Genomic DNA, 27845 nt, shown 5'->3' with positions numbered 1-27845 from the left:
CACAGGCTCTAGGCACACAGCCTTCAGTAGCTGTGGCTCGTGGGTTCTAGAGCGCAGGCTCAGTAGTTGTGGCGCACGGGCTTCGTTGCTCCGCGGCATGTGGGATCTTCCTGGCCCAGGGCTCAAACCTGTGTCCCCTGTATTAGCAGGCAGATTCTTAACCACTGTGCCACCAGGGAAGTCCTCTGCTTTCTTCATTTGCAAAAACCAGTCAGGAGGGCAGACCTGCACGAGGCTAAAATGAACTAATGTGAGACGAGCCCGTCTCACGGTGCCTGGCAGTCAGTGCCTCACCCATCCCTTCTGCTGTCTGCTCTCTGGCCCAGCCTCCTTCTTCCCTGAGTGTGAATAAGGCCTGCAGCTCTGGCAGTAATAAACCTGGACCTTCGGTCTGTCCCGAGCCCACCCTCAGGCCAGCAGAGACAGGGTGGGCGGCCCTCGGAAGCTGAGCACACTCTGTTCTTGGGGCAGCTTGGCAGGAGGCTGCAACCTCATGGGCCTCGGGAAACAATCAGCTATTCTTCCTCCTTCCCCCTCTGTTTGTTGCTCATCCCTGGACCAAGGGGCCCAGAGAGAAATGCTCCAACTCCCAGCAGCTTCCAGCCCATCTGTACAACCTACATGGATGATTTCCAGGCATCAGCCTCAGCTCTGACAAGCCTCAGACTAAGTCATAGTTCACTCCAGAGCTGACACCGATATTTTGATTTTTACCCAGATTCCTTGTCATTTACTCATTCAACAGGCAGCAGGCTGGACCCTGAAGATAATGACAGCAACAACAACAACAACAATACGAATAATAGCCCAGTTATATAGCACCTACTGTATACCAGGCATGGTTCTGAACACGATGCACATGAGGCAGGCACTATTAGCCCATTTTACAGGTGAGGAGACTGAGCACTAGGAGTCTGAATAACCCGCCCAAGGTCCCATAGCTAGTCAGTGGTGGAGCTGGGATTTGAGTAAAGGTTTCCTGTTAAAGACTGATTGTACAAAGGGGATTGAAGTCCAGCAGCTGGGTGCCACATATGCCAAGCTCCATGCTAGTTGCTTTCAATATGTTATCTCATTTAATCTTCACAAGGGTCTCCAAATATTGATCTTATTGTCCACATTTGCACATGAGGAAACAGACTCAGAGAGGTACAGCATTGTGCCCAAGTGCACACAGCTGAGTCCACTCGACTCCAGGATCAGACTTTTTTTTACTCTTCCAGGCTGAGAACACAATATGATGCAGGTCACTTGAATTCAGATGAGAAGGTGGTGGGGGCCCTGCAGGTGGGAAGATAACTCCAGGCTATAGGAACTCAGAGAGGATGGAATCAACTTCCAAAACTCCCTGGAGGGACCATGGCAGGAGCTGGGACTTGAATGGTGGCAAAACCACCCCTCATGTCATAGCAGGCTTCTAAGTGGGGCCCAGGCCTCTGTGAGAACCACAACATGGCGAGGCTGGCCCCTTCACCCCATTTTATAGCCGTGCAGCCTGAGACTGTCAGGGCACACATGGTCTGAGGTCCCACAGTGAGGACCCAGGCCTTGGGGCTGTCCCTGAATTGTCTGGCAGTGAGGGGAATGCTTGGCAGGGGGGTGGTTGGAGGTGGTGGCTGAGGAAACACACCCCCACAGACCAGTGTCATTACATAGTCTTGAGACCCTGGTTTTTAGCTCTCTCCCGAGTAGATGTAAGTGCTCACCAGGATGGCACCTGAGGGGCACTCAAGAAACTTTAGTGAAGGGAGGGCAAGATGGGTAGGATCTTGTACCAAATCCAGGGGCCTCAGCCTCCAACCCACCCCAGAACCATCAGGATCCTGTGTATCACATTTTAAGACGAATAAATCTCTAGAGGACATGGAGAGGTTTCCTTTGGAGGAGGAAGGGTTTTGACCAGGACACTCATGCTTGGAGCTATCCCATAGCAAGGGGGCAGAGCCCTGTGTGCCTCCAGAGAAGAATGAGGACCAGAGAAAGGAAACACAAGAGAGGCAGATTTTGGCTAAAAATAAAGGACTTCTCAACAGGCAGAGTGACCTGGTCCCCAGGATGCACCAAGTCCCTGTCCTAAGAGGTGTGCTGGCAGGGGCAGGGAAGTCCCCCACCAGGCACTGAAGAAGGGATCTCTACCCCAAGGGGCCCAGGGCTGCCTCTAAGGCCCTCCCAGCTCCATGACCCTGTGATCCCAGGAGGCCATCTGGGCTTCCAGGCCACGGAACTCCTCCTGTCCCGGGTTCGGTCGTGTCCCAACGCCATCATCCAAGACCCTGTGAACTGAGGGTGACCATGCTGTGTTCCTCCTCACATAGTCCTTGGGGATGTTCCTAATGCTTACCCCATCTCTTAGGTAAGAACACTGAGCCTCATGCCAAGTAGCTTCTCCGGAGTCAGAGCTCGGAAACATCACCTGGGCTTGAAACCAGGCCCTTCAGACGCCAGAGACATCTCACCTTGGCCAGTCCAGTTCCAATATCCTGCGGTCCCAAGATTCTCTCCTGTGGCTGGAAACCACAGTTCTTCTTCCCCTGGGGCTGGACCACAGGGCCCCCAGTGCCACCGCAGCCTGGCCCCGTCCAACCGCAGCGCCCACTCAGCCCCGCCACAGTCAGCTCCGTGGCTTCCAGAACACTCCCAACGAAGAGCAGCTTTTACCATAATGGTTCCCACGAGGCGCTGTCAGTCAATTTTCTTTGCTTGCTTCTCAATTTCTTTTAAAGGGGGATATGGCTGAGGCCCAGATGGGACTGTGGGCTGCCCCTCCCCAAATGACCTCCATGCTTATCTCACACTCTGACCACAGTGCATCATTTCGGTTTAATTTTATTTCCTCTTATAAATGGGCACAGCACAGGAAGTGTTAAAAAAACAAAACAAAACAAAACAAACCACAGTTCCTTCACAAGGCTGGGACAGGTGAGCACCCACAGTGGGGCAGGTGCCTTGGTTTCTTTCTCCAGTCTTTTTCCACTGTTTTTTCGTATTTAAAGTTTTGGCCATGAACTCAGGACAGGTATGGTTAATAAACAGGTTATGAGGGAGAGAAGGGGCAGGGAAGGCCTGGGGGAGGGAAGGACAAACTCCCCCCACCCCAGGCCGGGTTCTTGGAGGGATCTGTATGGGAGAAAGGACGCACAGGAGGACACTGTCTTCAGGGGGCTCTCTGGAGCCACACTGCTGCCTACGAAAAATATTTACATGCATTCGCCACGCTGGGGCTGGTGCGCTGAGTTGCCTGGTGGGCAACTGGGGGATGCTGGGGCCATCAGCCCTTAGATGGCAACTCTGGGGCCCAGCCTCGGCGTCTCTGTAAATCTGTACAGTCTGTGGGCTTCTATTTACAGGCAGGAGGCCTGGGGAAGCAAGCCCAGAGTGGTGGCTGTCAGGAGAAATTCAGGAGCGCCAAGTGCCCACTCCTGTCCCATGAGGCAGAGGTGTGTCTGCTCCCTGTGCCCAGGGCCCCAGCTTGGAAGCCTGGACAGACGGCTTTGTCAACCCCAGGAGGGGCTGACCTGCCCGGCCCGGCCCCGGTGACCACCCATCTGCTTCCGAACAAGGGGACCAACCCTTCAGGGGAGGCATCCCCTCTGGCCCCCTGGGGAGACAGAGCTTGGGCTCTAGGAGTCACAGCTGAGGGGTGGCCCCAGCCCGCCTTGCACTCTCTGGCAGCTGAGGCCCCAGAGAGGCTGTCAAGCACACAAGCTCCCTCTTCCTTTGGAACTGGCCACGCTTCCTGGCAATGCCAGGGCCCTGCAGGATGCCCTCCCCAGGAGCACCAGGGTGGCTGGGGACATATTTGGGCAGGGCCTGCACGCATCACACCACGTATCCAGGAAGGGTGAGGCCTGCACTCACACTGCACGTAGGAGAGCTCCAGCTCATCATTTGTACCGCCCACTCTGGGATCGCTGCGCTGGACTTGGGCTGGCTGGGATGGATTTGGGCTGATCGGATGGTGTGAAACTTCATGAAGGTAAAGCCTGGACATTTGTCTTGGTTCCAGGGCTCCATGAACGAGGCCCTCGGCCTCTTCTCGCAAATGCTAAGGACACAGAGAAAAGGCCGGTGCCAGGAGGCCCCAAGTTAGAAGCCAGCCCACAGAGCATGAGTTAGGCCTGCTGGGGCCAGGCTGGACCCATGCAGCCCCTCTGAGCCCACTCCAGCCAGCCTACGCCCTGCTCAGCCGTCCTGTGCTCGACCCTGCACCCACCACAGGCTCCAGCCCCATGCCGAGGCTGTGCCCACTGCTGGGTCTCTTACCCCAGTCCCAGCATCCCAGAGCTCCCCTGGGTGGTCCAGATCCTCTCTCCTTCTTGCTCCCTGGCTTCTCAGCCTTGGCCTGCCCAGGCCTTCTCACCAGAGCTGCTGCCCCAAGACAGCAGCCCACCAGGAAGCAGGGTAGAGGGAGGCTGGGACTTCGGTCTCTCCTGTCCCCCAGTCCTTACACTCCAGGGATAACTGAGGCCAGGTCACCTCCAACAGATCGTGGGCCCAGGAGGCCTCCCCCTACTCCTGCCCCTCAAAGAGTGGGACCAGCTAGGTTCCTCACCAGCCTCCAGGCCCTGCCAAGGGGGCCTGTGGGTCTGAAAGATGGAGCCCCAGCCTGGGAGTAGGACAGTGGAAAAGACAGGCTGCAAAGCTCCCTGGGACCTCACCCTCACCGCCTCAGGCACCCCCAGCCCTCACCCTGCACAAGTCTATTGCCAGCAAGTCTTGAAAAGGGAACAGAAATAAAACCCGGGCTCCTGACTTTAATCTGGGTTGTGGGCAAGGGGTGGGGGTGTGAGGCCCAGACCATCACAACTCAGACCACATCCCTTGGCTCCAAGAGGCCCCACCAAGCACAGCCCCCATAGGAGATTTGTGACCCCACATTTAAAGTACCTACATAAGAGGCCCCATCTGCAAGCGTAACAGAGACGGGGGAGGCAGGCTGGGGCCTGTGACACCCCCACTCCAGCCTGCCCGCAGCCCTCGGCCTGGGGCAGTGCATCTGGATGGGCTGCTTCCAGCTGCAGCCAGGACAACCGCCAGGTTGTCTGGCCAAATGAATGGGCAGGTGTCCACGGGAGGCTCCCAGGGGCCCAGGGGTGGGGCTGAGGTGGACCCGGCAAGGCCAAAGGGAGAGGGCACAGAGGGCCCAGGCGCAGGGCCCACCCTCGCAGGCACTTTGGAGACTTGTGTCCTGGGAGGCAGAGGCGGACCCCAGCTCAGAGCAGGAGGGGGATGTAGGGAGCCCAGGAGCCCCACCACATGCTCCCTCCCCAACCGGGGCCTTCGGTCCTGGGGGACCCAAGCCCCCTCCCCAGCCCAAGGCTGAATTCCGGGAACCAGCCTGCCTTCCTCAGCAAGTGGGGGACTTGCCCCCAAGCAAGCCCTTTGCAGGCTACAGAGGGGAGGGAAGCAGGCAGGGTGAAGCCAGGCTCAGCAGGTGTGCAACGTCCTGAGGGGGCTTGTGGCAACGGCCCCCACACCGCACTTCATTCCAGGAAAGGTAAGTGTCCAAGTGTGAGAGTGGGGCTGTGTGGGTGAGACTGTGCATCCACGTGGAATTGCATCAGACTTGCCAGGGTCGGTGGCAGTGTGGTTGGTGAGGGTGTCGTGAGGGCTGAGTGTGACAGGGCACCTCAGGGGACCCAATATGGGCTGATTGTTCTGGCCTAATGGCACCCTCCCCAGTGAGCCTGAAAGCTGGAGGCAACGTGTGTGGTGTCAGGAGTATGGGTGGGTGGGGGGTGGGAGGAGTGTGGCAGAGAGGGAGGCAGGCCACACCGTCACCACTGGGTAACGATGTTTAGTGACGTGCATCATCATAAGCATTTGGGGGCACGTAAGAAATGAATAAACCTCTTTGGAAGAATGTGTGTGTCTGTGACATGTCTGGATTGTCTGGGTGGTCAAGATTGCATATGATCTTGTCACTGCGTGCTTTTGTCTGTGTGTGACAATACGTGAGACCATGTGGGAGACAGTGTCTGTGCAGAGTCCACTCGGAAGGAGGTCCAAGCAGCCCAGCCCCTCCTCACCAGTGGCTGCCAGAGCACTCTCGGGAAGCCAATTCCTCAGGGGCAGACCAGGAAGGAGGTGAAGCCTGTGGGTGCATGTGCATCAGGCAAGGGTGAGGGAAAACGACCCCACAACCCAGAGAGGCCGGGACAATACAGGCTGGTGGTGAGGGGTACTGTCTCACCCAGGCAGGGAGGGGGCCTGGGACAGAAGCAAGAGGTTGCAGTGCCTCAGTGATTTCAAGGGCTGAGTTTGCCAAATGCTTGTCCTGGAAACCAGCCTGAGTGCCTCTCTGCCCGCAAAAGGAAACCTCAGTCAGCCCCATGGGGCCAGGTTGGGGCTTAAGCCCCACCCCTTCTTCCACCAGCCAATCAGGAGTTTCCTTCCTCCTGTCCACCTGACATGAGGTCCTAAAGCCCCAGGCTGGTGGGGGCGGACAAGTGATGAGCTCATAAGGGCACAGTCTGGAGCAGATGGCAATGCCCCCTGTCCCTTGGGGAAGAGCTGTGTGAAGCTGGCAGTCTGGGCAGACCTTGGGAGGGTGGCAGAGATGAACTGAGGCCAGGCTGTCCCCCAGGCCCAGTCCCAGGGTGGGACTGGTGGCTCCGGGCCAGGGAGTGGGCGCAGGGGTGGCGCTGAGGCTACAGGGAGGCACTCTGGCTCCGCTAGGCGTAGAACTCCTCTTGCTTGTCGGGCTTCTGGTATGTGACGCTCGCCTGTTTGGGCTCCTCCAGCGTGTAGCTGCCCTCGTCCTTCTTCTTCATGCGGTAGATGAGCAGTGTGACCAGGAAGGCGGCAAAGAGGGCGCCCACCACCCCGCCCACAATCACAGCTGTGGAGGAAGAGGGTAGAGGTCAAGAGCCAGAGGCAGGGTGGGACGAGCTTAGAGCCTGAGGAGAGGGCAGAGGGCCCTGGGGGATGGGGGCAAGAGTTGGGAGAGGGCTGGGAATCTCAAACCTGAGACAAGAGTTGGAGTGAAGTTTGGAGTCAATGCTAAAACACCAGCACTGGCTGCCATTTACAGCCCTCACTGCAGCCTGGCACTGTTCTAATCACCTGGTCTCATCACACGAATGCATGGAATCTTCACACAGTGCTACGAGGGAGGTGCTGTGCTACGGTCCTCATCAAATGTAAGATGCCATCAATCAGACGCTCCAGTATTTTATACACCCTTAGGATGGAAAAATCTCTGCCATCTAAACCAGGACACATCCCAACTGCAGAAGGGTTAACATATGAACAGATGTGCACTTAGAATTGATTAAGTGCAAAATGATTATCCCCATTCCACAGATGAGGAAAACGGAGCCTGGAAAGGTGAAGCACCTGCCCGAGGCCACACCGCTCCTAAGTGGGGAGCAGGGTTTGGACCATGAATCCAGAGACTCTTCAGGAGACAAGGCCAAGGGCAGGTCCTCAGGGCTGGCATCAAGGGTGGGAGCAGATCAAACCAAGGATGGGACCAGGGATTAGGATCCAGAGGTTCCAGTCCAGGAGGGGTGAATCAGCATGGTCCAGGGAAGCAGGGGTCAAGGGCAGAGTCTGAGGAGGGGTCGGAGGGTGCCGAGGAAAGTGCTGGAGGTAGGATGGAGGTCAGACCCTGGGATAAGGAAGGTCAGAAGAGGAACCAGAGGGTACGTCCTGGGGTCCCCGAGTCCCCAGCTTTCCCTTCGTAGGAAACTAGGCTCCTAGGAAACCCACATCCTACCCTCCCTCCTGGGTTCCTAGAGGGCAAACTGAAGCCCCACCAGCTGCCCCCTCTGGGCTCCTCCCAGGCCCCAAGTCTCACCTACGAGCACTTCCTTCCGCTCCAGGATGCTCTTCTGGGGCAGCTGAGCCGCCGAGCTGCCTGAGTCGATGGCATTGTCCAGGAGGCCAGGGCCTGGGCGGGCACCCTTGGGCAGCGTCCCAGGTGGAGGTGACGGCTTGGCCGCGGCCCCACCCACAGCCACCACCTCATTGGCTGTGTCTGGCTGTGTGGTCTCTTCCTCTGGCAACTCAAAGTCCCCACTGGGTCCCCCGCTAACTGGCACCTCTGGCTCATCCCGGATCGTGGTCAGGAAGAACTCTGGAGTTGGGGTCTGTAGGGAGGGTAGCATGAGCCCAGGAGCCAGGCCCCAGCACCCCCTGCCACGGTGCAGCCATACACACATGCACACAAGCCCACTGCCACCACGCCACTTCCCTGGTGGGGCTGACACTCAGAAAGCATGCACCATGCGCCAGGCCCTGTGCTAAGCACATCATGGGCATTTTATCCTCACAATATCCTCATAAAGGAGGTATCATTACCCCTAATTTATAGAGCAGGAAATAGGCCCAGAGAGGTTAAATGACTTGCCCAAGGACACACAGCTAGTAAGTGGTAGAAGCAGAACGAAAATCCAGATCTATCCAACTCCAGAATCTGTGTTCCTAACCACTATACTACACTGCTTCTATTCTCACCCTGGACACATCCCAGTCCCCATCCCACCTCCATTAGTTCCTTCTCCAGCTGTCTTTCTAACAGTCCTTAGGGGGTTCCTATCAGGGACTGCTGCTTGGGGACAGCTGGGTGCAGCTCTTAAATACGTGGGCCTGATCCTGGATCCATGTGCCTAGGGCAGGTGTGAGTCCCTTAGCCTGAAGGTCAGTCTAAGAGCACCACAAATCTCAATGGCTCCCACCACATGGAGGCAGGACCAGAGCTGGGATCATGGCAGGGATGTAGCTGCTTCACAAGTGGGCACGGAGAGCGTGGGTCTGGTGCCCAGGCCGAGGCAAGGCCGTGAGCAGAGGCTGCACCAGCAACCTGGTCTCAGTGCCCCAGCACTGTCTCCCCTGCCTGCCTGGCCAAGCATCTGTGAAGCACCAGGTTGTCCCGACTGCTCAGAGGAGCGAAGAGCAGGGCCTGCGTCCTGCTGGGGCTTGATGATGACCTGAAGGCAGCTCCACAGCCTGAGGGCCCTCCTCTGTGAGGCGGAGGCAAAGGGCTTCAGTACCCCAACCGATGTCCCTACACGCCCTCCTCGTCCAGCACACCCAGCAGGGACCAGGCTACTTCCGCCACTTCCTTGATCCCACCCATCCCGGCATTCCTTACATCTTCATCCTCTTCCCTTCAACCTCCCCATCCATAATACCCCGAACAAACACACACACACACACACACACACACACACACACACACACACCACCCCCCACCCGCCCCGAGGAGCTCTGGAGCCAACTGCCAGGTTCAAATCCTGACTCTGCCGTTGCTGCCTGTGAAGCCTTGGAAAGGGGCCTCACCTTTAAGGGAGGATGACGGCAGTGCCACACCGTGGGGTCAGGGTGAGGGTGAGAGGAGATGGCACAGGTAACGTGTTCAGCACTGAGCCTGCCACCCAGGCAGCCCTCCACGAATGTAAGCTGCAGTATTCCTCTCACACAGCCCCACTCTTAAGCCCCCTCAGATGGATAATGACCATAACAACGATGATGATAACCGGAAGTGAAACTTCTAGCTTACTTAGTATTGCCAGGCACTGTTCTAAGCACTTTGGATATGTCGGGAAACTTAATTCTCACCACCCTATGATTTGCATTCTATTATGTTCTCCTTTTCACAGATAAGGGAACAAAGGTATAAAAAGGATCAGTGACTTCCTGAAGGCACACGGCAGTGGAAGGATTCCAATCCAGGCTGCAAGGCTCCTGAGTCTATGCTTTTAATCAGAACACACAGGGCCCTGGCCCCTCCCCACATCAACACTCCCATTCACCCAGCTCCTTCCCCACTGATGTCTCGTCCTAACATCTCAAGACCCAGGCCTGGTCCCTCTTCCATCCCCATCCATCTCAATCTCTGTCCTCGTCCTGTAACTCACGCCCAGCCTTGGCCCTCCGGCCTCATGCCTATCTTACCCTCCCCATCCCTGTCTGGCTCATCTCCAGAACCTCCTAGATCTCACCCCTGCCCAGCTCCGTCCTCCCTCCCCCAGGCCCTGACCCACCCTCCTCTGCTCTGATTCCCTGTACTCTCCCCACCCGCTCACCTGAGCCACCTCCGTGGGTCCAGGGGCAGTGGTCCCCAGGGGCAGGGTGCTCTTCTCAGGGATGTCAGGCTCCTGGGTGGTAGCTGGCCTGGGAAGGGTCCTTGGTCTGGAGGTAGCTGTGTTGACCAGCCTGGGTGTTGGGGTCTCTGTGTCCAAGACAGCCACTGTGGTGGGAGGTGAGGGTACCTCTGGGGTGGTGGCCCGGGCTGTGGCTGCCGTGGTCAGTGGCAGAGGCAGAAGCCTCCGTATGCCGGTGGTCCTTACGATGGAGGTGGTGGCCGTGGAAGGGGGTGCTGCAGGGATGCTGGGGGCGGCGGTGGCCACTGTGGCGGGCACTGTGGCCACAGCTGGGGTCCCTGTGGTTGTGGCAGCAGTGGTTGCCGTAGGAGTGGAGATGGTGGTGGCTCTCTGGCTGGGCTCTTCTGGGACCTCTGTCACCAATGGGGGGCTGGTGGCTGGCCCTGGGGTGGGGCGCTCAGAGGGGAGCTCTTCAAACGGGGTGCCCACAGGCTGGATGTCCATGGTGGGCAGCACCACGGGTGTAGTGGACACTGCCAGGGCCACATCTGGGCTGAACCGCATGGCTGTCTCGATGCCCGACTCCTGCTCGAAGTCTGGGGGGTGAGGGAGAGAGGAGAGAGCTAGGGAGTTGGGTGATTTGAGGGGCATGAGGATCCCAGGGAAGCAATGGCCATCAAGATGGGGGGCTCCCAACCCTCAAACTTTGCATAATTTTCCCAGGACAAGATGAGGGAAAGGAGGAAGGCACAATGTAGCCAACGGTTACCAGTTGGCTGATAGCTAGTGAATGTTCCCCAACTCTTCTCTGCCTAGCCAAAAATTCTAAGGGACCACCTCTTCCAGGAAGTCTTTCCTGACTATTCCAGCCCACCCAGCCTGGAGCTTCCAGCAGGTTGAATCCAGGCAGTGGCAACTCAGGCCCTACTGGCTGCAAATCTTGCTGGAGGTTGCAGGGAGGAGGGGAGGAGGGGAGGAGGGGAGTGGCATCCTGGGAAGAGTCAGACATAGGTACAACCTACATGAACACACATGGTGGATAAACTAAGGCTCCCCCAGAGGCACAGGCAGAGAGCAAGAGGGAGAACAACCTCTCCCACAGGGGATGCATGAGCACTCCGGACTCCAAGACAGGACAAGTGAAGGGGGAGAGAGAGAGGGAGAGAGGGAGAGAGGGAGAGAGGGAGAGAGGGGAAGAGAGAAGAGAGAGAGAGAGAGAGAGAGAGAGAGAGAGAGAAGCCACAGCAGCTCCCAGGGGCCTGAACTAGGCAGAGGAGGGCTGGGGAGGAGGTTTGGCAGTAGAGATGTGACCAATCGGGATGGATTTCATGAAGATTAACTCACAAGAGGCTTACAGGAGTGGGCTAAAGTGGGAAGACTAGAGGCAAGGAGCTGTAGGTGGCCAGTTCCAAAGCGCACAGACCCCCCCACCATCCGTTAGGCTCGTCCTGCCCCCTCAGGGGGCCCGATCTCAACCCACACCCCTTTTGGCTACCATTTTTAGAGCTCCTTCTCTGTGCCAGACCCTGATGTCTTAAACTGAAGCCTTCCAGAGGCTCTGAGAAGAAGGCATATTTATCACCATTCACAGATAAGAATAGACTGAGAGAGGGAAAACGGCTAAAGGTGGCACATCTATTTAGTAGCGAAACTGGGATTTGAACTCAGTGTGCCTCCCTGATCTCACGCTACTCTATTAGCCTTTCTGGACGGGGCCCCGGAACTGGGTTGTCCCAGGCACCACTGGAGGCACCTGCCGTTTTCCTTCACTGCCCTAACCCTGCCCTTGGCCACCGCTGATTGGACAGAAGGGGGCCACCTGACCTAAGCTGAGCCAATCAAATGGTCTCTGCTGGGGATCGGCCACTGCAACTGAAAAGGGGCTACTGAGTTCCTCCAAGTGGTCACAACAGTACTGAAAACTGGGTTACTGAGGGGCGTCTGTGTTCCCTGACAGAGGCCGGAGGTCTGCAGGGGACCCAAGCAGTGCACAGAGAGATGCAGAGACAGAAGCAGTGGGGAGCTGGGAGTGCTAGGCTCTGAGGCCTCAAGGCCCTGGTTCCACCCCAGGAAGAGTGGCCTGCCCTTCCTGTGCTTGAGGTCCATGAGCTCCCCCTGCCTGACCTCCCCCTCCCCTACCCCACCGTTTAACTGAGCCTGCGAGGGTTCCTCTTCCTTGCCATCACAGCCTCGGATGGGGCACTGGAGGCAGACCGGCATTGTTGACACAACATGCAGGGAAAGGGAAGGGGGTACTTACAGCCCGAGCCCGACCCGGAGTAGAGGTCATCCAGCTCATCATCGGGGAAGGAGTCATCGTCCCCAGAGCCCTCGAGGTCCACGGGCCTCTCGAAGTTCTCACTGCGCCAGCGCTGAGCCTGGGGAGGGCAGAGTTGGGCACAGGGCTCAGCACCTGAGGCCAGCAGCCTGGACGTGCCCAGAGGAACCACAGACACTCTCATGGGCCAAGTGACAATGGAGGGACAGCATCAGATGTGGCCTCCACAGGGGTAAACAGAGAGCCGAGGCAAGCCGGATTACCACTTCCTGCCTTGTTGGGTTGCTGTGAGCGCGTGCTGAGTGCACCTCAAAGCAGCAGGTTCTCAGCCCAGTCAGCATTACCCTCGGTGTGGCCAGCACCATCTGCCCCCTTCCACCGCAGAGAGGAGGGAGGCCCCATTGCCCCAGGTCACCAGAGAGCACGTGATATGATAAGGTTCGGACTCTGCTAGGGACCCAAAGTCTCACACCTCAAAATCCCAAAGGTAGGGCAATTAGTCCCATTAGATAGACATGGGTGTTGAGGAGGTCTGGGGCTCTGGGAGGGAAGTACCTTGGATAAGTGGGGGAGGGAGAGAAGGGAGTGGGCTCCAGCCCTGGCCCTGGGTCCTCCCCAAACCAAAGCCAGCCCCCCTGTCTACACTCCCCCCAAAGTATCTCAATGCCGAGAGTCAGCTCAGGGCAAGGATGCCACTTTCACTTCTAACAAGGGTCTCCTGAGAGTTTGCAGGCGTGAAAGGGGCTTCTCCCAGGGTCCTGCTCTCCAGACCCAAGACTCCCCGCAAAATCAGAACCTGGGAAGGCCAGGTGCTGTGGCTCCTGGGCCTGGACCATCCCTCCCCACCGCAACCCCGGGCTGAGAGCCAGCACTAAGGACATCCAAGACAGGAGCGAAAACCCCCAACCACACTTTTGACCCTGGATCCAGACAGAGCCCAGCCACAGTCCCTGCCCCCTGAGAGCTTACAGAGAAAGATGACCTGGTGCTCAGATCTAAAGGATTAGCACATGGATCTTAAGCAACTGAAATAGAGAGAGAAAGGCATCTCAAGCAGAGATAACAGGATAAGCACAAGTTCCGAGGTGGGGAAGTACAGCCTATGCCACCAGAGCTGGGACTGACAGCCTCATCCAGGGTCCCTCGGAACCCCTGCAATCACTGGATTCCTACCACCGGGCCCGTCTCTTCCTGGAACATGGCTGGTCTCTCCTGCCTCTTTCACTCATGCTGTTGTTCCCTCCAAGAAAACACCCTTCCTTCCCATCCCCTTATCCTCCAACTTCCCACCAGCTACCTCTGCTCCCCATCGCTGCTTCTGAGAAGCTCTCCTACTTTGATCCTTCAGAGCATCCTGTGCTTCTGAATTCACAACTACCACTACTTGTGAGCTGTGCTGGCTTGGGTACATACTTTTTCTGTGACTGTTCCCACCCCCACTAAACTACACCTCGATGGAGGCAGGACCGTGTCAGACACACAGTAGGTATCAGGAAGTATCTGTTAGGGAACAGGTTTGGAGTTGGAGGATGTAATTCCCGGGGCAGGGGTGGGGCAGGGACAGGCCGGAGTTGAGTTTGGGGAAGCCCCATCACAGGCTCTCAGTGCTTGGCTGGTGACTTTTATCTTGGAAACTGGTCATGTTTTATCCTGACTGCACATCAGAATATTGTGAAAACAGAACTTGGCGGTTCAGCAGGTCTGAGGTGGAGTCTGAATATCACTACTGTTTGACTGACATGGGGAGCCATAGAAGGTGTGTGAGCAGGAGAGGGGCTGGATTGTCACTGTGATCTTTGCTCAGACTCTCACACTCCCACCCCTGACAGGCCCCCTTCTGGAGTTCCTATGGAGCTAGAGAGAGGATCCCAATCCTGGCTTCCGGCCCCGAGCCTCGACCACCTGCTCCAAAGCCCTACACAGGCCACGCAGGGCAGGAGGCCAGGGCAGGGAGCCAGGAGATTCCCCCCACCATACCCGTTACCACACACACATGCACACACAGTCTCAAAATAATGAATTAATCAGTATTTACTTGCTACCAGTGAGTCATGGAGTGGAACAATTAGAGTAATTGCTCTGTGACTAATTGCTGGGTCTTCCTCCGTTTTAGACATTTCAGGAGCTCGGAACAGCTACCATCCAACCTTCCCCAGCTCCCATCTCTGCTCCCACTTCCCAGAAGAACAAAGCCCCAGGACCTGAGGTGAGGGGGCTAGAAGCTCCCACACTACCAGCCTCTACCACCTGGGCCAGCTAAGCTGGGGTCCCTTGGAGACTTTCTGCTCCATTCTTAGGCAAGTAGCCTGAAGCCAGAGACGTGCAGCAGGATGGGGACTGAGCAGGGACGGGGCTCAGACTGCCTCTCCTGAGCAGGTCCATCTTCACTGTCTCTCCATCCTTCCAGGCAGCCCAGGGAAGGTTGGAAGCCCTTTAGCTGGAAGGAGGGGTTCTAAGAAGTCTGTGGTCCCGGGGGAACCCCAAACTGGGGTAAATGTGGGGGCCAAAACAGGGTGTCCTCATGATTCCGCAGTGACCAGCACCACACACCAGCCCCTAACACCCTGCAAAGCCACACAGGCCCTTGAAATGACACACCCAGAGACATAGAAAGGACACATACAGACACACCCTGACACACACTCACCTAAAGGCAGAGAGAGGCACCGCGTGTTGGCATGCCTTTGGGTGCAAACAGGCACATGCATGGGGGCGGGCACTAGATGGGGGCACACACTGTGCAGCTCTGAGGCTCAGAGACAAGTATGGAACCTCCTGTGAAACCATCAGCCTCCACTCAGGTAGCTCTCACCTAGATACTATTCATCCCTAGCTCAGTAGCCATCGGCATGACAACCGTTACCATGACAACCATCTCCTCCATGCTAAGGACCAGGAGCTCCAGATCCCCACAGAGATGCGGTGGGGGGGGGGGCAGGAAAGGGAGAGATCATGGAAGAACAGAGAGAATGATGGGGGTGGGGGGAGACACTGGATGGAGACAGAGATGCAAGGACAGAGGGAAGCCATGGGGTCAGAGGGGCGGTGTGGGGGGACAGGAAGGAGGGAGTGGAGGGAGGACTGGGTGTGCGAGAGAAAGGGAAGGCAAGAGTGGGAGGCTGAGGGAGAGAATTCTCTCACATCTTAATTTAGCCTCACGCTCATCAGACAAAGCTGGGGAAGGGGCCACCTCAGTGATTTTCCAAACCTACATCCAAGAGAACATTCTTTCCAAATAATAAGCAGCCCCCAGATGGGGTAGAAGAGGTGATGGCCAACAACAACCCAGTCACCCCTGAGCTCACCCTGGGAAACTTAACACTGGGACACCTGAGACCTGGGGGGCGGGGGGTGGGGTGCATGATGCCATCTTGCCCAGCCCCCCCCCAAGTCTACTAAGTGCCAGCTGTACCCCTCCCTGGGGGACCAGGGCTCACGGGGCCCTCCCAGGAACACCACAGGGGTGCTGGAAGCTGCAGCTACCAGGGATACAGAGAGGAGAGAGGAGACAGATGGGGGCTGGGGAACTGAGCCTGGGAGGCAGCAGGGAAAGCCTCAGAAGTCACAGATGCCCGAGGAGGCTGGTGACAACAGCCTCTGACCCCCAAACGACCTCTCTATTTGCATAATTCCATGCATAATTAGCATAATTATCCATGCCATTCTCTTAAAGGAGAACTGAACTCAAATGCCGGCCTCCCCCGACCCTCAACTGTGCCCCCTCCAGGTAAACCACACACCCTCCCATGCCTGATAAACACATCTGCACACCCGACCCAAGTGTGCGCGCGCACACGCGCACACACACCAGCACAGACGCATACACAGTCATGATCCACATTTACTGACCCTAACCTGTGTACCCACCACAACTCACAGACAACAGCATGGCACATACCACCGTGGGCCCACCCGTTTACCGCCTCTCTAGATGAACACACAGACACACAGCTGCACCCCTCTCCTCACCTAACACACCCCACACAACGTCCGTGGGTTGTGGCACACCAACCCTCCTCACGGCCAAGCATGCCCCTGAGTCACATATCACTGCCCACATTCCCCATGGCAGGGACACCCTCGGACTCTGACAAAAACCTCACGACCTGTAAACAATCTTTTCTCACCCTCACATCTCCACACAGCCCACTGCGGAGGCCCCTGCACCTTCTGCTTTCTGCTATCACCAGTCCCGGCCGCAACACCCAGCCGGAGGCTCCCCCAGCAGTGGGTGAAGGTCTGAGCTCCCTCGGGGAGCTACTGAGGGTCCTCAGGGGGTTCTAGAGGCCTCTGCCCACCACTACGGAGGCCCTGTCCCAGGTCAGGCGCTGGAAGAACTCTACCTGCGCCACCGCCTTCAACCATCACAGCCTCCCAGGATTTTATTATCCCCACTTCACAGATGCAGGCACTGAGGCTGGGGTTTAGAGCTGAGACGTGAGCACGGGTCCTTAGCCGCTGGAACCCTTGCTCCGAACACTCCAGGGTAGCCCCCAATCTGCTGCTCATCTGGGGTTCCTACACCTGTGACCCACAGCCCCTGGACAACCTCAGCTCAAAACTACCACCCCTCCACCCCCGCACACCATACACACGCCGGCACACAGCAAACACCCCAAATGCGCCCAAATACCCACTCCTGCTCCCCACATGCTCCACCCGTGCATCCCTGAAAAAGCACCCACTGCACCATACATATGCCCCATCTCAGACACCCACCAACAGGCCCCTAACACCTGCATCCCACTCCCCTCCACACATGCACACCATGCACACGCACCACGCACACTTTCCCTCTGGGGTACGTACAAGCACACCTACAATGCCGGGGTGAGACATGGCACCTTTCCCAATGGACTGGCACACCCCCTGCCATTTTTCCTCACTGCCCCCTTGCCACCATCCTACCTTGAGCTGACCCACAGCCTTGACCCAAAGAAGTGCCTCAGGCTCTCTGACCTGATGGGACCAGCAGTGACCAGAGCTGCCTGCCACTCACCCGCCCCCACCCCTACCTGATCCTCTCCATAGTTTTAGAACTGCTGGGATGGGTGGGTAACTTCCACTGCCATCCCTCTCCAGTGGGGTTGGGTGGGGGGGGCGTGTTCAGGTAGAAAGGCAGGGCATCTCCCTCCTCTGGCCCCCAGCCTCCTTCCAAGCCCTCCTTGGAGACCAGAAGTCTGGGGTCTTTCATGCCCAGCTCCCTCCACCTGCCCCCGCCCCCATCATGAGCCTTCCCAGAGAAAGAGGATAACACAGAGGTTAAAGCCAGAATGAATCAGCTCCTCCCCTCACTACCCATCGGACATCAGGCAAGCCACTGAGTCTCTTGGCACCTCAGTTTTCTCATCTGTAAAATGGGGATGCTAGTAACAGTATGTGACTCATAGGGGTGCTGTGAGGATCAAATAAGATCATGGACGTAACGGACTGAGCCCAGAACCCAACACTGCAAGCTGAATAAATAAATGTAGCTGTGACTATTGTTAGGTACATGTTAATATTTCCATTATGAATTCTGAAGATTTTATCTCATTTAAGCCTCACCAACCTCCTGAGGGGAGTAGAATCAGGATGATTACACCCATGCTACAGATGAGGCTATTAATGTCCAGAGAGCCTAAGTGGCATTGCGAAGGCCACAAAGCAGGGGAGAATGCAGAGAGAGAAAAAAGGAGAGGCTGGATGCGGGGAGAGGAAGGGCGAGCTACAGAAACAGGCACGGACACACAAATTAGGTCAGCTGTAGGTGGGCCAGGAGCCCAGCACCCTGTGCAGTGCTAATCATGCTGCAGAAACTAAGAATAAAATCAAGTATAATTAATTCTGCCCGAGCTTCCTTCCCCACATTAGCCAGTCTCAGGCTCCACTCTCCTGGTGACTGGAGGCAATGTGAGCAGGGGTTGGGAGCCCAGCTTCAGGTTCAAGTCTTGGGTTCAAGTCCAGCTCTGCTTACTTGCTGGGTGACTCTGGGCAAGTTACTCAACCTCTCTGAGCCTCTGTTTGGTTAAATAACGATACACTCTTCATGGAGCTGTCGTGAGAATCAAGTAAGATGATGCACCAAAAGCACTCCTGCTGCCCAGCACACAGCCGGTGCTCAGTAACCACTCGGTGGTCTTACCGTGGTACATTTTTCTCACCTTCAGGCCTGAGTGATGACTGAGCTCAGCTCTCCCTTCTTACAGATGTGGAAACTGAGGCTCAGAGAGGGGATAAGAGGGGCAGGTGGTGGGGAATTAGCCTGCCAAGCAGCACTCAGAGAGGTAAAGTGATTTGTCCAACGACACACAGTGACTTAACACTAGCTCCCAGAAGCAGGGTGGTCTCAGCAGAGCCCTGTGGATCCCCACAGGCTCCATCCCCACCAGCCCCCGTCCCCAAAAGGCCCTCAGTCCTGTGAGAACTCAGTGCCCCTCACGCTCACCAGCTCCAACCCGGAGACCCAGAGCGTCACCACAGGAATGTGGGCCGGGGCCAGGCTCTGGGCAGCAGGACAGCCAGGGGGCTACACAATGGAGAGCCTGGACCAGGAAGGGGGACGCTTCAGTCTCCACCCCCTACCCATCCACAGCTGCCCTGGCTGGGAACCTAGCCCCCGCCACATTCACTGGCTGCCGGAGGGGTGAGGGGCACGAAGGCTGCATCTGCCAGGAAGGGGCCACGGAGCCCAAGTCCCAGAGAGCAGAGGGGTCTGGAGGAGGAGCGGGGCGGGGGAAGGGCTGAGGAGGCCCACTTGACAGACCCCCCCCACCCAAAACAATCAGCAAAGCCCAGACACACACACTGTCACCCACTCACCCTCCCACCACCCTTCTTCCAAATACCCAACCCCAGACCGCCCACAAGCGCAACTGAGAGGGCAGGAAACACCCCTCTGGGTTCATCCCACCTCAGCCAACTGGTCTGAAAGAGACATCCTGACAGCAGAGCCCTCCCTACCCCACACCCGTACTCCATCAGCTCCAGCCCACCACCCCCATCACCTTCGCCACTACCCACCCCTGTGCCCCCACTATCCTCTCCAGAACCCCCTTCCCCACGGTGGCACTGCTTTCATCAACACTGGACGGGAGAGCTGGCAGCAACCTGGCTCAGGAGGCCGCAGCCTCCCAGACCCGGACAAGCCCCCTCCCCCTTTCTCTGCACTTCCGTTGCCCCATTGGGAAATGAACCCCTTGTCAGCTTGGTGCTCTAAGTGCCTTTCTGATTTGGATACTCTGGGTGTCCAAGAATTCAGCCCTCAGGTCAAAGAGAGCCAGGGCAGTGTTATTTATACGAGAGAGAAAGGGGAAATAACCTACATTCCCAGTATCAGAGGACTAGTTAAATAACTTAGGGCACAACCACAACATGGAATATTATGCAGCTATCAAGAACTGTGTTTTCACAAATCCACACTGTCTAAGTCATTAAAAGGCATAAATGCATAACGAAAGGCTTTTTTTTGTTTCGTTTTGTTTCAAAGAATATGCAAGGTCGGGGAGAATGTACACTCTGGTTGTCAAGAGGCAATGCAGCACAGCTGTTGATAGGATCATACAAACAGTTCTGTCTCTCAATACCTGGGTGACCTTGGACAGGTACTTAACTCTCTCGGCCTGGTTTTCCTGGTAAACAAAGATAACAATAGCCACCTCGTGGGGTTCACTGTAGGAGACTTCGGGTGCCCACACATTAAGGAACTGCTCCATAAATGTTGGCTATTAATACTATTATCATCATTAAGTTTAAAAATAGGTTATAAAAAAAACATAGAACTTGATCCTGTTTTAATGAACTCAATACCAAAGTGCATTTCTAAACACTGAATTCTAAGACTAAAGGTTCCCAGAGGCTCTCTCTGGGTGGTGGGATTACAGGCAGTTTTTCATTTTTTACTCGGGACCTGTTTGTATTTTCCAAACTTTCTACAATAAACTCAAGAGTACTTTTGTTATGAAAACTAGCACGCTCTTTCTGAGTCCCCATGCCCGCCGTGCCCTGGTCTCTGAAACTCCTTGGTCCCTTCCTTCTGCTGAGACCCCACTGGGGCTGGTCGTGAGTTATGAGCAAACAGAGGAACCAGCAGGAAGGAAGTGAACACAAAAGCCTCCAAGGGAGCTGGCAGGCCCCGTGGCCCGGAGCCTACGTAGCTGCACCTCACTGCAGACTGGCTGGCTTAGCAGAGCCCGGCTCCCTCCCCCGGCATTCACCAGTTGGCCACCACGGTTGGCTTACAGCGCCCAGACACCTCGCCCACGGGCCACCGGCCAGCTTCTTCCATCAGCCTAGCTCCTGGCCCACCAGCCCCACCGGCCCCAGCCAAGGTGCAGGCTGGCCACCCTACAGCTGCTCACCCTTGTCACCTACACCTGGACAGAGGATGGCAGCGCAACCCTGGGAAAACCAGCCCTCTCCTCAACTCAGGGCTGGGGCATTCCCTCCCCCGCCCCCCACTGTCACTGCTCCATCCATCCCAGCCACCTGCCCTCTAGCATCACCCTCCCGGCCACCCTGACTCACACTGCTCATTTATTCCTGTCCCCAAGGCTGTGTCTGAGAGCAGGACCACCCACTGAGGCCCTCAGCTGCCCAGCCCCCATGCTCCTCCCACACTGAATCCTTTATGGATTCCTTCCAGGCCTTGCACATGCTGTTCCTGCTTCCTGAACACCCTTCCACATCTCTGCCTGACCAGCACCTGCTCCACCAGAAAGTCAGTACAAGCAATATCTATTAAGCACCTACTGTGTAACAGGGACTATTCTAGACACCCGGTGACCCACAGTCAACAAGACAGGGATGTGCTCAGGCAGCTCAGGCAGCTCAAACATTGCTTCCCCTGTGAGGCTGCCGCAAGCCAACCACCCACCTGTTTTGAAGTCCCTTCTTGGGGACTCTGCCTCCACTGTGTTGTCATTTACTGGGGAAGGAGGAGCCACCAACCATCTCCCGTCACTCCAGTGGGCCCCTTCTACCAGATTCTCATGGAATGCACTTGGCCACCGTGGGAAGCAGATACTACTGTCCCCATCTACAGATGAGGAGACTGAGGAGGCTGTTAAACCACCAGTGGGGACACAGCAGGATTTTTTTTTGTAGAAGATCTCGGGCTGTTATTCCCTGACCATGAACAACCGATACAGCTCCCACAGAGGGAGCACTCACTATATGTACATGGCCCCATTTCTCTTCACAAACATCGTACTGGTGAGGGATTATTGTCCCCATTTCACAGATGGGCAAACCAAAGTTCAGAGAGGTGAAGCAACTGGCCCAAAGTCACACAGCAATGGAGCCAGATTTGAACCCCTGGATTAACTGAACCCTAAGGACCATGCTCTGCATACTGTAGCACACACCCACTCCCAGTCCTCACCAGTCTCCCCCACCACGAATTTCCTCAAGGGGGGGTGGGTGGCAGCTTCAGAGTCTACACACCACCACCCACCCTCCCCAACACCCTGCACAGAGACAGACAGAGAGATGGACTGTGTGGGAATGAGAAGAAATGGAAGACAAGCCCTGTTCCCATGACAGGTGGCCCGGTTCTGCTGAGCAGCCCCACCCACCACCCCATGACTCACCAGCAGGTGCCCCTGGGATTGAGTCTCCAGGCTCTGCAAACATCCTTGCCAACAGACTCGGCAAGCGCCCACGTTTCCCAGAACAACCCAGTGTGGGGTTAGATGTTCTGGTCCTGGCTTCCAGAGAGCCCTGGTCAAGTTCCTTCACCTCACTGGGCCTCAGTTTGCCCACCTATGAAATGGGAATGATGATTCCCAACACACCAAGACACCATCTGTGACATGCTGAGCAGTTATTAGGCAATTAGTAAGTGCTGGGGAGTGACTTGGTGTCCCTACTCAAAGCTCACCTCCTCAGAGAGGCCCTCCCTGACCACCAAATCCATCCACGTGACCTCCTCACACACCCCATCACTGTCAACACCAGGCTTACTCTTCATAGCTCACCACTGCCTGAAATTAGCTTGTTTACTTACTTCCTTGTCTAATGCCTATCTCCCCCTCCAACAGCTCCCGGTGGCAGTGACTGGGACACAGTCGGCCTCCATCAATATTTGTTCAGTGAATACTGTGAATAGGATTACCCTTACAGACCCACATTACCTACTTTTCTAATCACTATGTGATCCTGGGCAGGACCCTGTCCTCTGGCCTCAGTCTCCCATCCAAAGTTCTCTCTGGTCCCTCCAAAATCCAACCAGGGCCCCAACTGCCCTGGGAGGAGGGAAGAGAGGCTGAGACTGATCCCAGCAGTTTTTCATAAAACAACTATGCAAATTATGTACAAAAACATGCAAGACAGTAGGTTCCCAGCAGAGCCTACAGTTCTGGCCACTTTACAACCAGGCCTGGGCTGGAAGGACAGTAGCATTTACTGAGCACCTACTAAGCACCAGGCCCCTTACTGATAGGACCAGGTGAAATGGGTCTCCTTACTCCATAGTCTCAGGCCAGGCAACTTGCTGGAGGTTACAGAGAACTCAGCTGGTGAGTCAAGATGGAGTTAAGGGGAGCAAGGCATTACCAGGGGGGGACTGGTAATGGGGAAGGGTCTGGAAGAGCAGAGAGAGACCCAATGCTGTGTGTCTGGTCTGATAGGACCTAAGGAAAGGCAAGCTCAAAGGGCACAGGACACCTCTGCCAGATCTTAGGGGCCACCTGAAGCCAGGGGCAGAGGCCCCAGAGACCTCACCAGCCCTGGGGTTCTGCTGGGCCTACAGGAAACCAGACAGACCCTGCTGAGTCAGCCCGAGGCAGGCCCAGTCCTTCTAGCTGTGCTGGGACACCACACAGCTCTGCCATCCTCCCCAAAGCCTCCCCAGGCACATGCTAGGCACACACCCTGAGAACACACAACACACATACACACACATACACACACACACGAAATGTGCCCATCTGTGTGTGAGTGTGTATCCAGGCTCAGCCTCCTGAGGAGTCCGGCTGTGGTCTCCTTCACCTTCCCATTTGCTAGGTTATTTATAACCAGCACAAACTCACAAACAGTGGAGATACAACTCCCCACCCCGGGACTATTCTGCTGGCTTCTGAGCTGCTCCATTTCGAGGGATAGAACAAGCCAGACTCAGTATGAGGCATGGGGGCCTCCAGGGCCACCACCACCATCACCTAGATGGGAAACTGAGGCATAGAGGAAGGAGTCAGAAAAAAAACTGGAGGGACTGGCAGAGGCCCCAGAGGCTTGCCTAGGGTCACATTCACTTCCAAGGCCACCTCCAGCCCCGGATAACACTCTCTGAGATACAGGGGCAGACGGATGCCCCAGCCCTCACCCTCATGTCCTGCATCCTGGGAGACAGGTGGGACCTCGCAGTAAGCAGGAGCTCTGAAGCTAGACTGCCTGGGTCCAAATCCCAGCACTGGCCCTCAGCGGCTGTGTGACCCTGGGCAAGAAAGTTCACCTCTCTGAGCCTCATTTCCTTCTCCTATGAAATGAACATAATAATAGTACCAACCTCAGAGGGTTGGGAGGATTAAATGAGATTATCCAAACAGGATCTCAGCCCAAAGCCTAGCTACCTCTTGGCTGGGTGACCTTGGGGCAAGGTGCCTGGCCTAAGCCTCAGTTCTCCCATCTGCAAACGGGACAACAGTATAGCCCAGAAGGTCATGAGAACTGAAGCAAAGTTTCTGACACAGAGTAGGTGGTCAAAACACACAGATTCCTTTCTCTTTTCCTCTGCTCTCACGCCCCCGTGATTCCCTGACCACCCTCAGCTTTTCCCCTTGATAATCTTTATCTCCTGTCACTAAGTGCCTGGAGGTTTTTACTCAATGGTGCCATTGAGTCTTCTCAACAACTCCTTAAGGGATAAATTCTCTCCCCAGTTTTGCAGTGAGCACCCTGCCTTGTCAAATACAGGTGTTCTATAAACACCTGAGGGATGAATGGATGCAAGAATGAATGTGATCAGAAAGTCAGAAGATAACAAGTAGCGGTGAGAATGTGGAGAAGTTGGAAACCTCATGCACCACTGGTAGGAATGGAAAATGGTTCAGCCACCCTGGATAAGAGTCTGGCAGTTCCTCAAAAGGTTAAACATAGAGTTACCATATGGTCCAATAATTCTACTCCTAGGGTATATACATCCAAGGGAAGTGAAAACATATGTCCACATACTTAATAAAAAAAAAAAAAGCAGGGCTTCCCTGGTGGCGCAGTGGTTGAGAGTCCGCCTGCCGATGCAGGGGACACGGGTTCGTGCCCCGGTCCGGGAAGATCCCACATGCCGCGGAGCGGCTGGGCTCGTGAGCCACGGCCGCTGAGCCTGCGCATCCGGAGCCTGTGATCCGCAACGGGAGAGGCCATAACAGTGAGAGGCCCGTGTACCGCAAAAAAAAAAAAAAAAAAAAGCAACATTATTCATAACAGCCAAAAAGTAGAAATAACCCAAATATCTATCAACTGATAGATGGATAAATAAAAGGTGGTGTGTCCATACAATGGAATATTATTAAACAAAAATAGAAATGAGGTCTTGATACATGCTACCACATGGATGAACCTTGAAAATATTATGCTGAGTGAAAGAAGCCAGTCACAAAGACCACATCCTATTTGATTCCACTAATATGAAATGTCCAAGATAGGCAAACCCATAGGGACAGAAAGTAGATTGGTGACTCCTAGGGCTGAGTAATTGGGAAGAAGAGAGGAGTGACCCTTTCTAACCCTAATAGGTATAGGGTTTCTTTTGGGGGTGATAAAAATGAGTAATATTGGTGATGGTTGCACAGCTGTAAAAATACTAAAAACCATTTAATTACATGCTTTCGATGGGTGGATTGTGGGGTATTGGAGTTAAATCTCAATAAAGCTGTTGTTTAGAAAAAAAGAAAAGAATGAATGTGTGATTGAGGCTCAGAGAGGGTGAGGTACTTGCCCAAGGTCACACAGCAGAACCTGGACTCAAATGCTCGGACGGGAAAGGAGGTGACCTCTCTCTGAGTAACCCCTAACCAAGCCCCAGGTGAAGCCTCCCCAGCCCCCACCTCCGAAGGGCAAACATTGACTCTGCAGACCACAAGTGGGAGAGGCCAGTGCAGCAACTGCTTCCCCTGTGCTTGCCAAAGGCTCCTTTGTCAGGTGGGGCCAATGGAAGGAGCAGGCTTTGCCCAGCGGGACCCAAGAGAAGGGACGCAACTCCAAACTCAGGCTGGCTGCCATCTGTGTCGCTAGACCCCAGTGTCCCCAGCTCCAGCCACCAGCGGGGTTCCAGGATGTTCCCACTCAGACCCTTTGTCCATGTGGCTGGCCCCTGGCCGCCCTCAGCAAGAGACATGAGGATACGTCCCTGCCAGGGAAGGGGTCAGGAGGATGGCAAGACCCTAGTGGTGAGGGGCATCTGAGTGTGAAGTCAAGTCCGCCTGTCCCTCCCCCCGTGGCTGTCTAGGGCAGCCTTGAGAACAGACACCTCACGGGGCCCAGCCCCTCACCCTGCCCTGCCTCCACTTGGCTCTAGTACCAGCCTCCACCCAGCCCAGCTGGCAGCCGCTGAGCCCCAGGCTGGTTTCCACTCCCCACTCTCTGCACAGAGGCCCGTCGTCTGTCCTGAGGGCTGGGCTGAGGCACGAGCTGCCAGGCTTCTGACAAGTGTTTGGTATCCCCCAAACCTCTACCAGGCTGAATCCAGGTTTGAAGCCTGCACCGCCTTAGTTCCCTGCTCCACTCCACAACCTCAGCAAGCTTCACCATCCCTGCCCCCCAGTCTGGTCACTAAGAGGGGAAGCGGTCTACCCACAGCTCAGGTTGCAGGGCAGGAGCCACAACGAACCCCGAAGAGGGGGGAAGCCAAGAACACCACAAGGACCCCCCAGCCCTCAGTCCCAGCTATGGGTGGAGGGAACCAGAGAAAACCCTGGTGCCCCATGTCCTCTCCCCGACATCCTCACCAGCCTCCTGCAGGTCCAGAGCAGCCTTGTGTCCAGCCAGTCCATCCTCAGCCCCCGGCCATAGGTTCTACCCTCCACACCGAGCTCAGACGGAGTCCAAACGCCCCCAGGGCTTTAGGGACACTGAGTGCCCGGCCCCCATGTGCCCTGAAGTCCAGGGATGAGACACACCCGCCCCCTCCTCATATGCCACTTGAACATGACTCCCTGACCAAAAACTCCTTCAACTGACCCACCACCTGACCCTCTGCAGGCAGGGTCAGAGGACCTGGTCCTGGGATCCTGCCATCAGAGCCCCAATCACACCAGCTTGGCCTCCCTCCCCACAGTGGGGGGCTCCACCACAGCCAGCCCCGTGCCAGAGCAGGATGCCAGGGACATCCAGATAAATAAGCCCAAGTGGTCCAGCCCCAGAACTAGAGCGCAGACAGTGCTTGTGGGAAAAGGGCCTGGCCTGGAAAAGCCGGGCTCGAAGATGGACATGTGGCAAAGGGCTATTCCTGAGACCCAGCTTGTTTTCCAAACCCCAGGACAAGGACAGTATGGTGGTTGCCACCTTTGCAGTGATAGAGGCCTCTCATGACCACTGCCCCCACTACAAACACTACTGGTCACCAGCCCTGGACAGCATGCTGGACTCTGAGCCAGGTAAACCCAAATTCTCGAAACTACCCCGCGGTGCAGTGGTTACCATCCGGCTTACAGAGGACACGGGCGAGCTGCCCAAGGTCACCCAACGGCCGAGCAGAGGTCAAAGTCAGAGCCCCAGCGGGGCTGCGGCCCAAACTTCATTATCCCAGCCACCCCTTAGAGACTCACACGCATGCATCCAAGCAGGGGAGGCCGGTAGGGAGGACTCAGCCCGCGCAACCTCGGCGCACCTCTACAGCGCCCTGGGTAGCAGGCATGGCCTTGCCTCCCACAGCGTGCTGGGGATGGTCTCACCTCTGAGCTGAGGCCCACGCTGACCCACCATGCCGCATGACCGGACAGCCTTTCTCAACAGGAGCACTGCAGACCCCTGAGCGGGACAGTTCTCCAGGCCCTGCAGCATTTAGCAGCCGTGACCCCCACCCCGGGAAATGCGAGCAGCACCCCCATTACAGTGACAACGAAAAGTATCCCCGTGCACTTCCAAATGCCCCAGGCGCTGATACCTTCAATGCCCAGCTCAGGCCCCACTTCCTCCTGGGAGCTTCCCCATCTCACCCTTGTCTCAGTGACCACCCCCCTCCCTGCTCAGGACCCCAAATTCAGCATCTCCTGGTTGGGCCTCATTTTCCCACTTAGTCCAGACACACTCTGACCATTAACAAACAGTGTTCCCAGAGATCAGAATCCCCGGAACGCCTCATACTGAGGATTCTGACTCAGGGTCCACAGCAGGCAGGTAGTTAAATGAAGGGACTGCGTCCCCTGGCCTCTCTGACCCAGCTGTCACTTTCCTTGGGGACACGCAGCCACACCCCTCTCCCTCCTCCCCAGCTTGTCTGCACCAGGGTTTGGTAAATCACACGTAAACAAATCTCTGAAGGAACCCAAGTTTTGAGTTTGCAGCGTCCCTGGAGGTCAGGCAGAAGACAAGCTCTGAGGCCC

The 27845-nt window shown here is 56.1% G+C and overlaps 1 protein-coding gene across 1 annotated transcript in view; it reads right to left on the bottom strand.

Annotated features, from left to right (window-relative positions):
* Positions 1-2810: 2810 nt before the first annotated feature.
* The window catches only part of SDC3 (syndecan 3), a 38567-nt gene continuing 13532 nt past the window's right edge, over positions 2811-27845 (bottom strand). The window contains exons 2-5 of the mRNA XM_081226372.1: positions 12310-12427; positions 10032-10645; positions 7802-8093; positions 2811-6841 (exon numbers count right to left, since the gene is read on the bottom strand). Coding sequence (XP_081082498.1) covers positions 6675-6841; positions 7802-8093; positions 10032-10645; positions 12310-12427 — 1191 coding nt within the window. The 3' untranslated portion in view covers positions 2811-6674. The remainder of the gene's footprint in view (positions 6842-7801; positions 8094-10031; positions 10646-12309; positions 12428-27845) is intronic.

The sequence above is a fragment of the Mesoplodon bidens genome (genome assembly GCF_964165515.1).
Source record: "Mesoplodon bidens genome assembly, chromosome: 2".
Classification (NCBI taxonomy): domain Eukaryota; kingdom Metazoa; phylum Chordata; class Mammalia; order Artiodactyla; family Ziphiidae; genus Mesoplodon; species Mesoplodon bidens.
The sequence above is the reverse complement of the archived record's forward strand: the minus strand, read 5'-3'. Positions and strand labels throughout refer to the sequence as shown.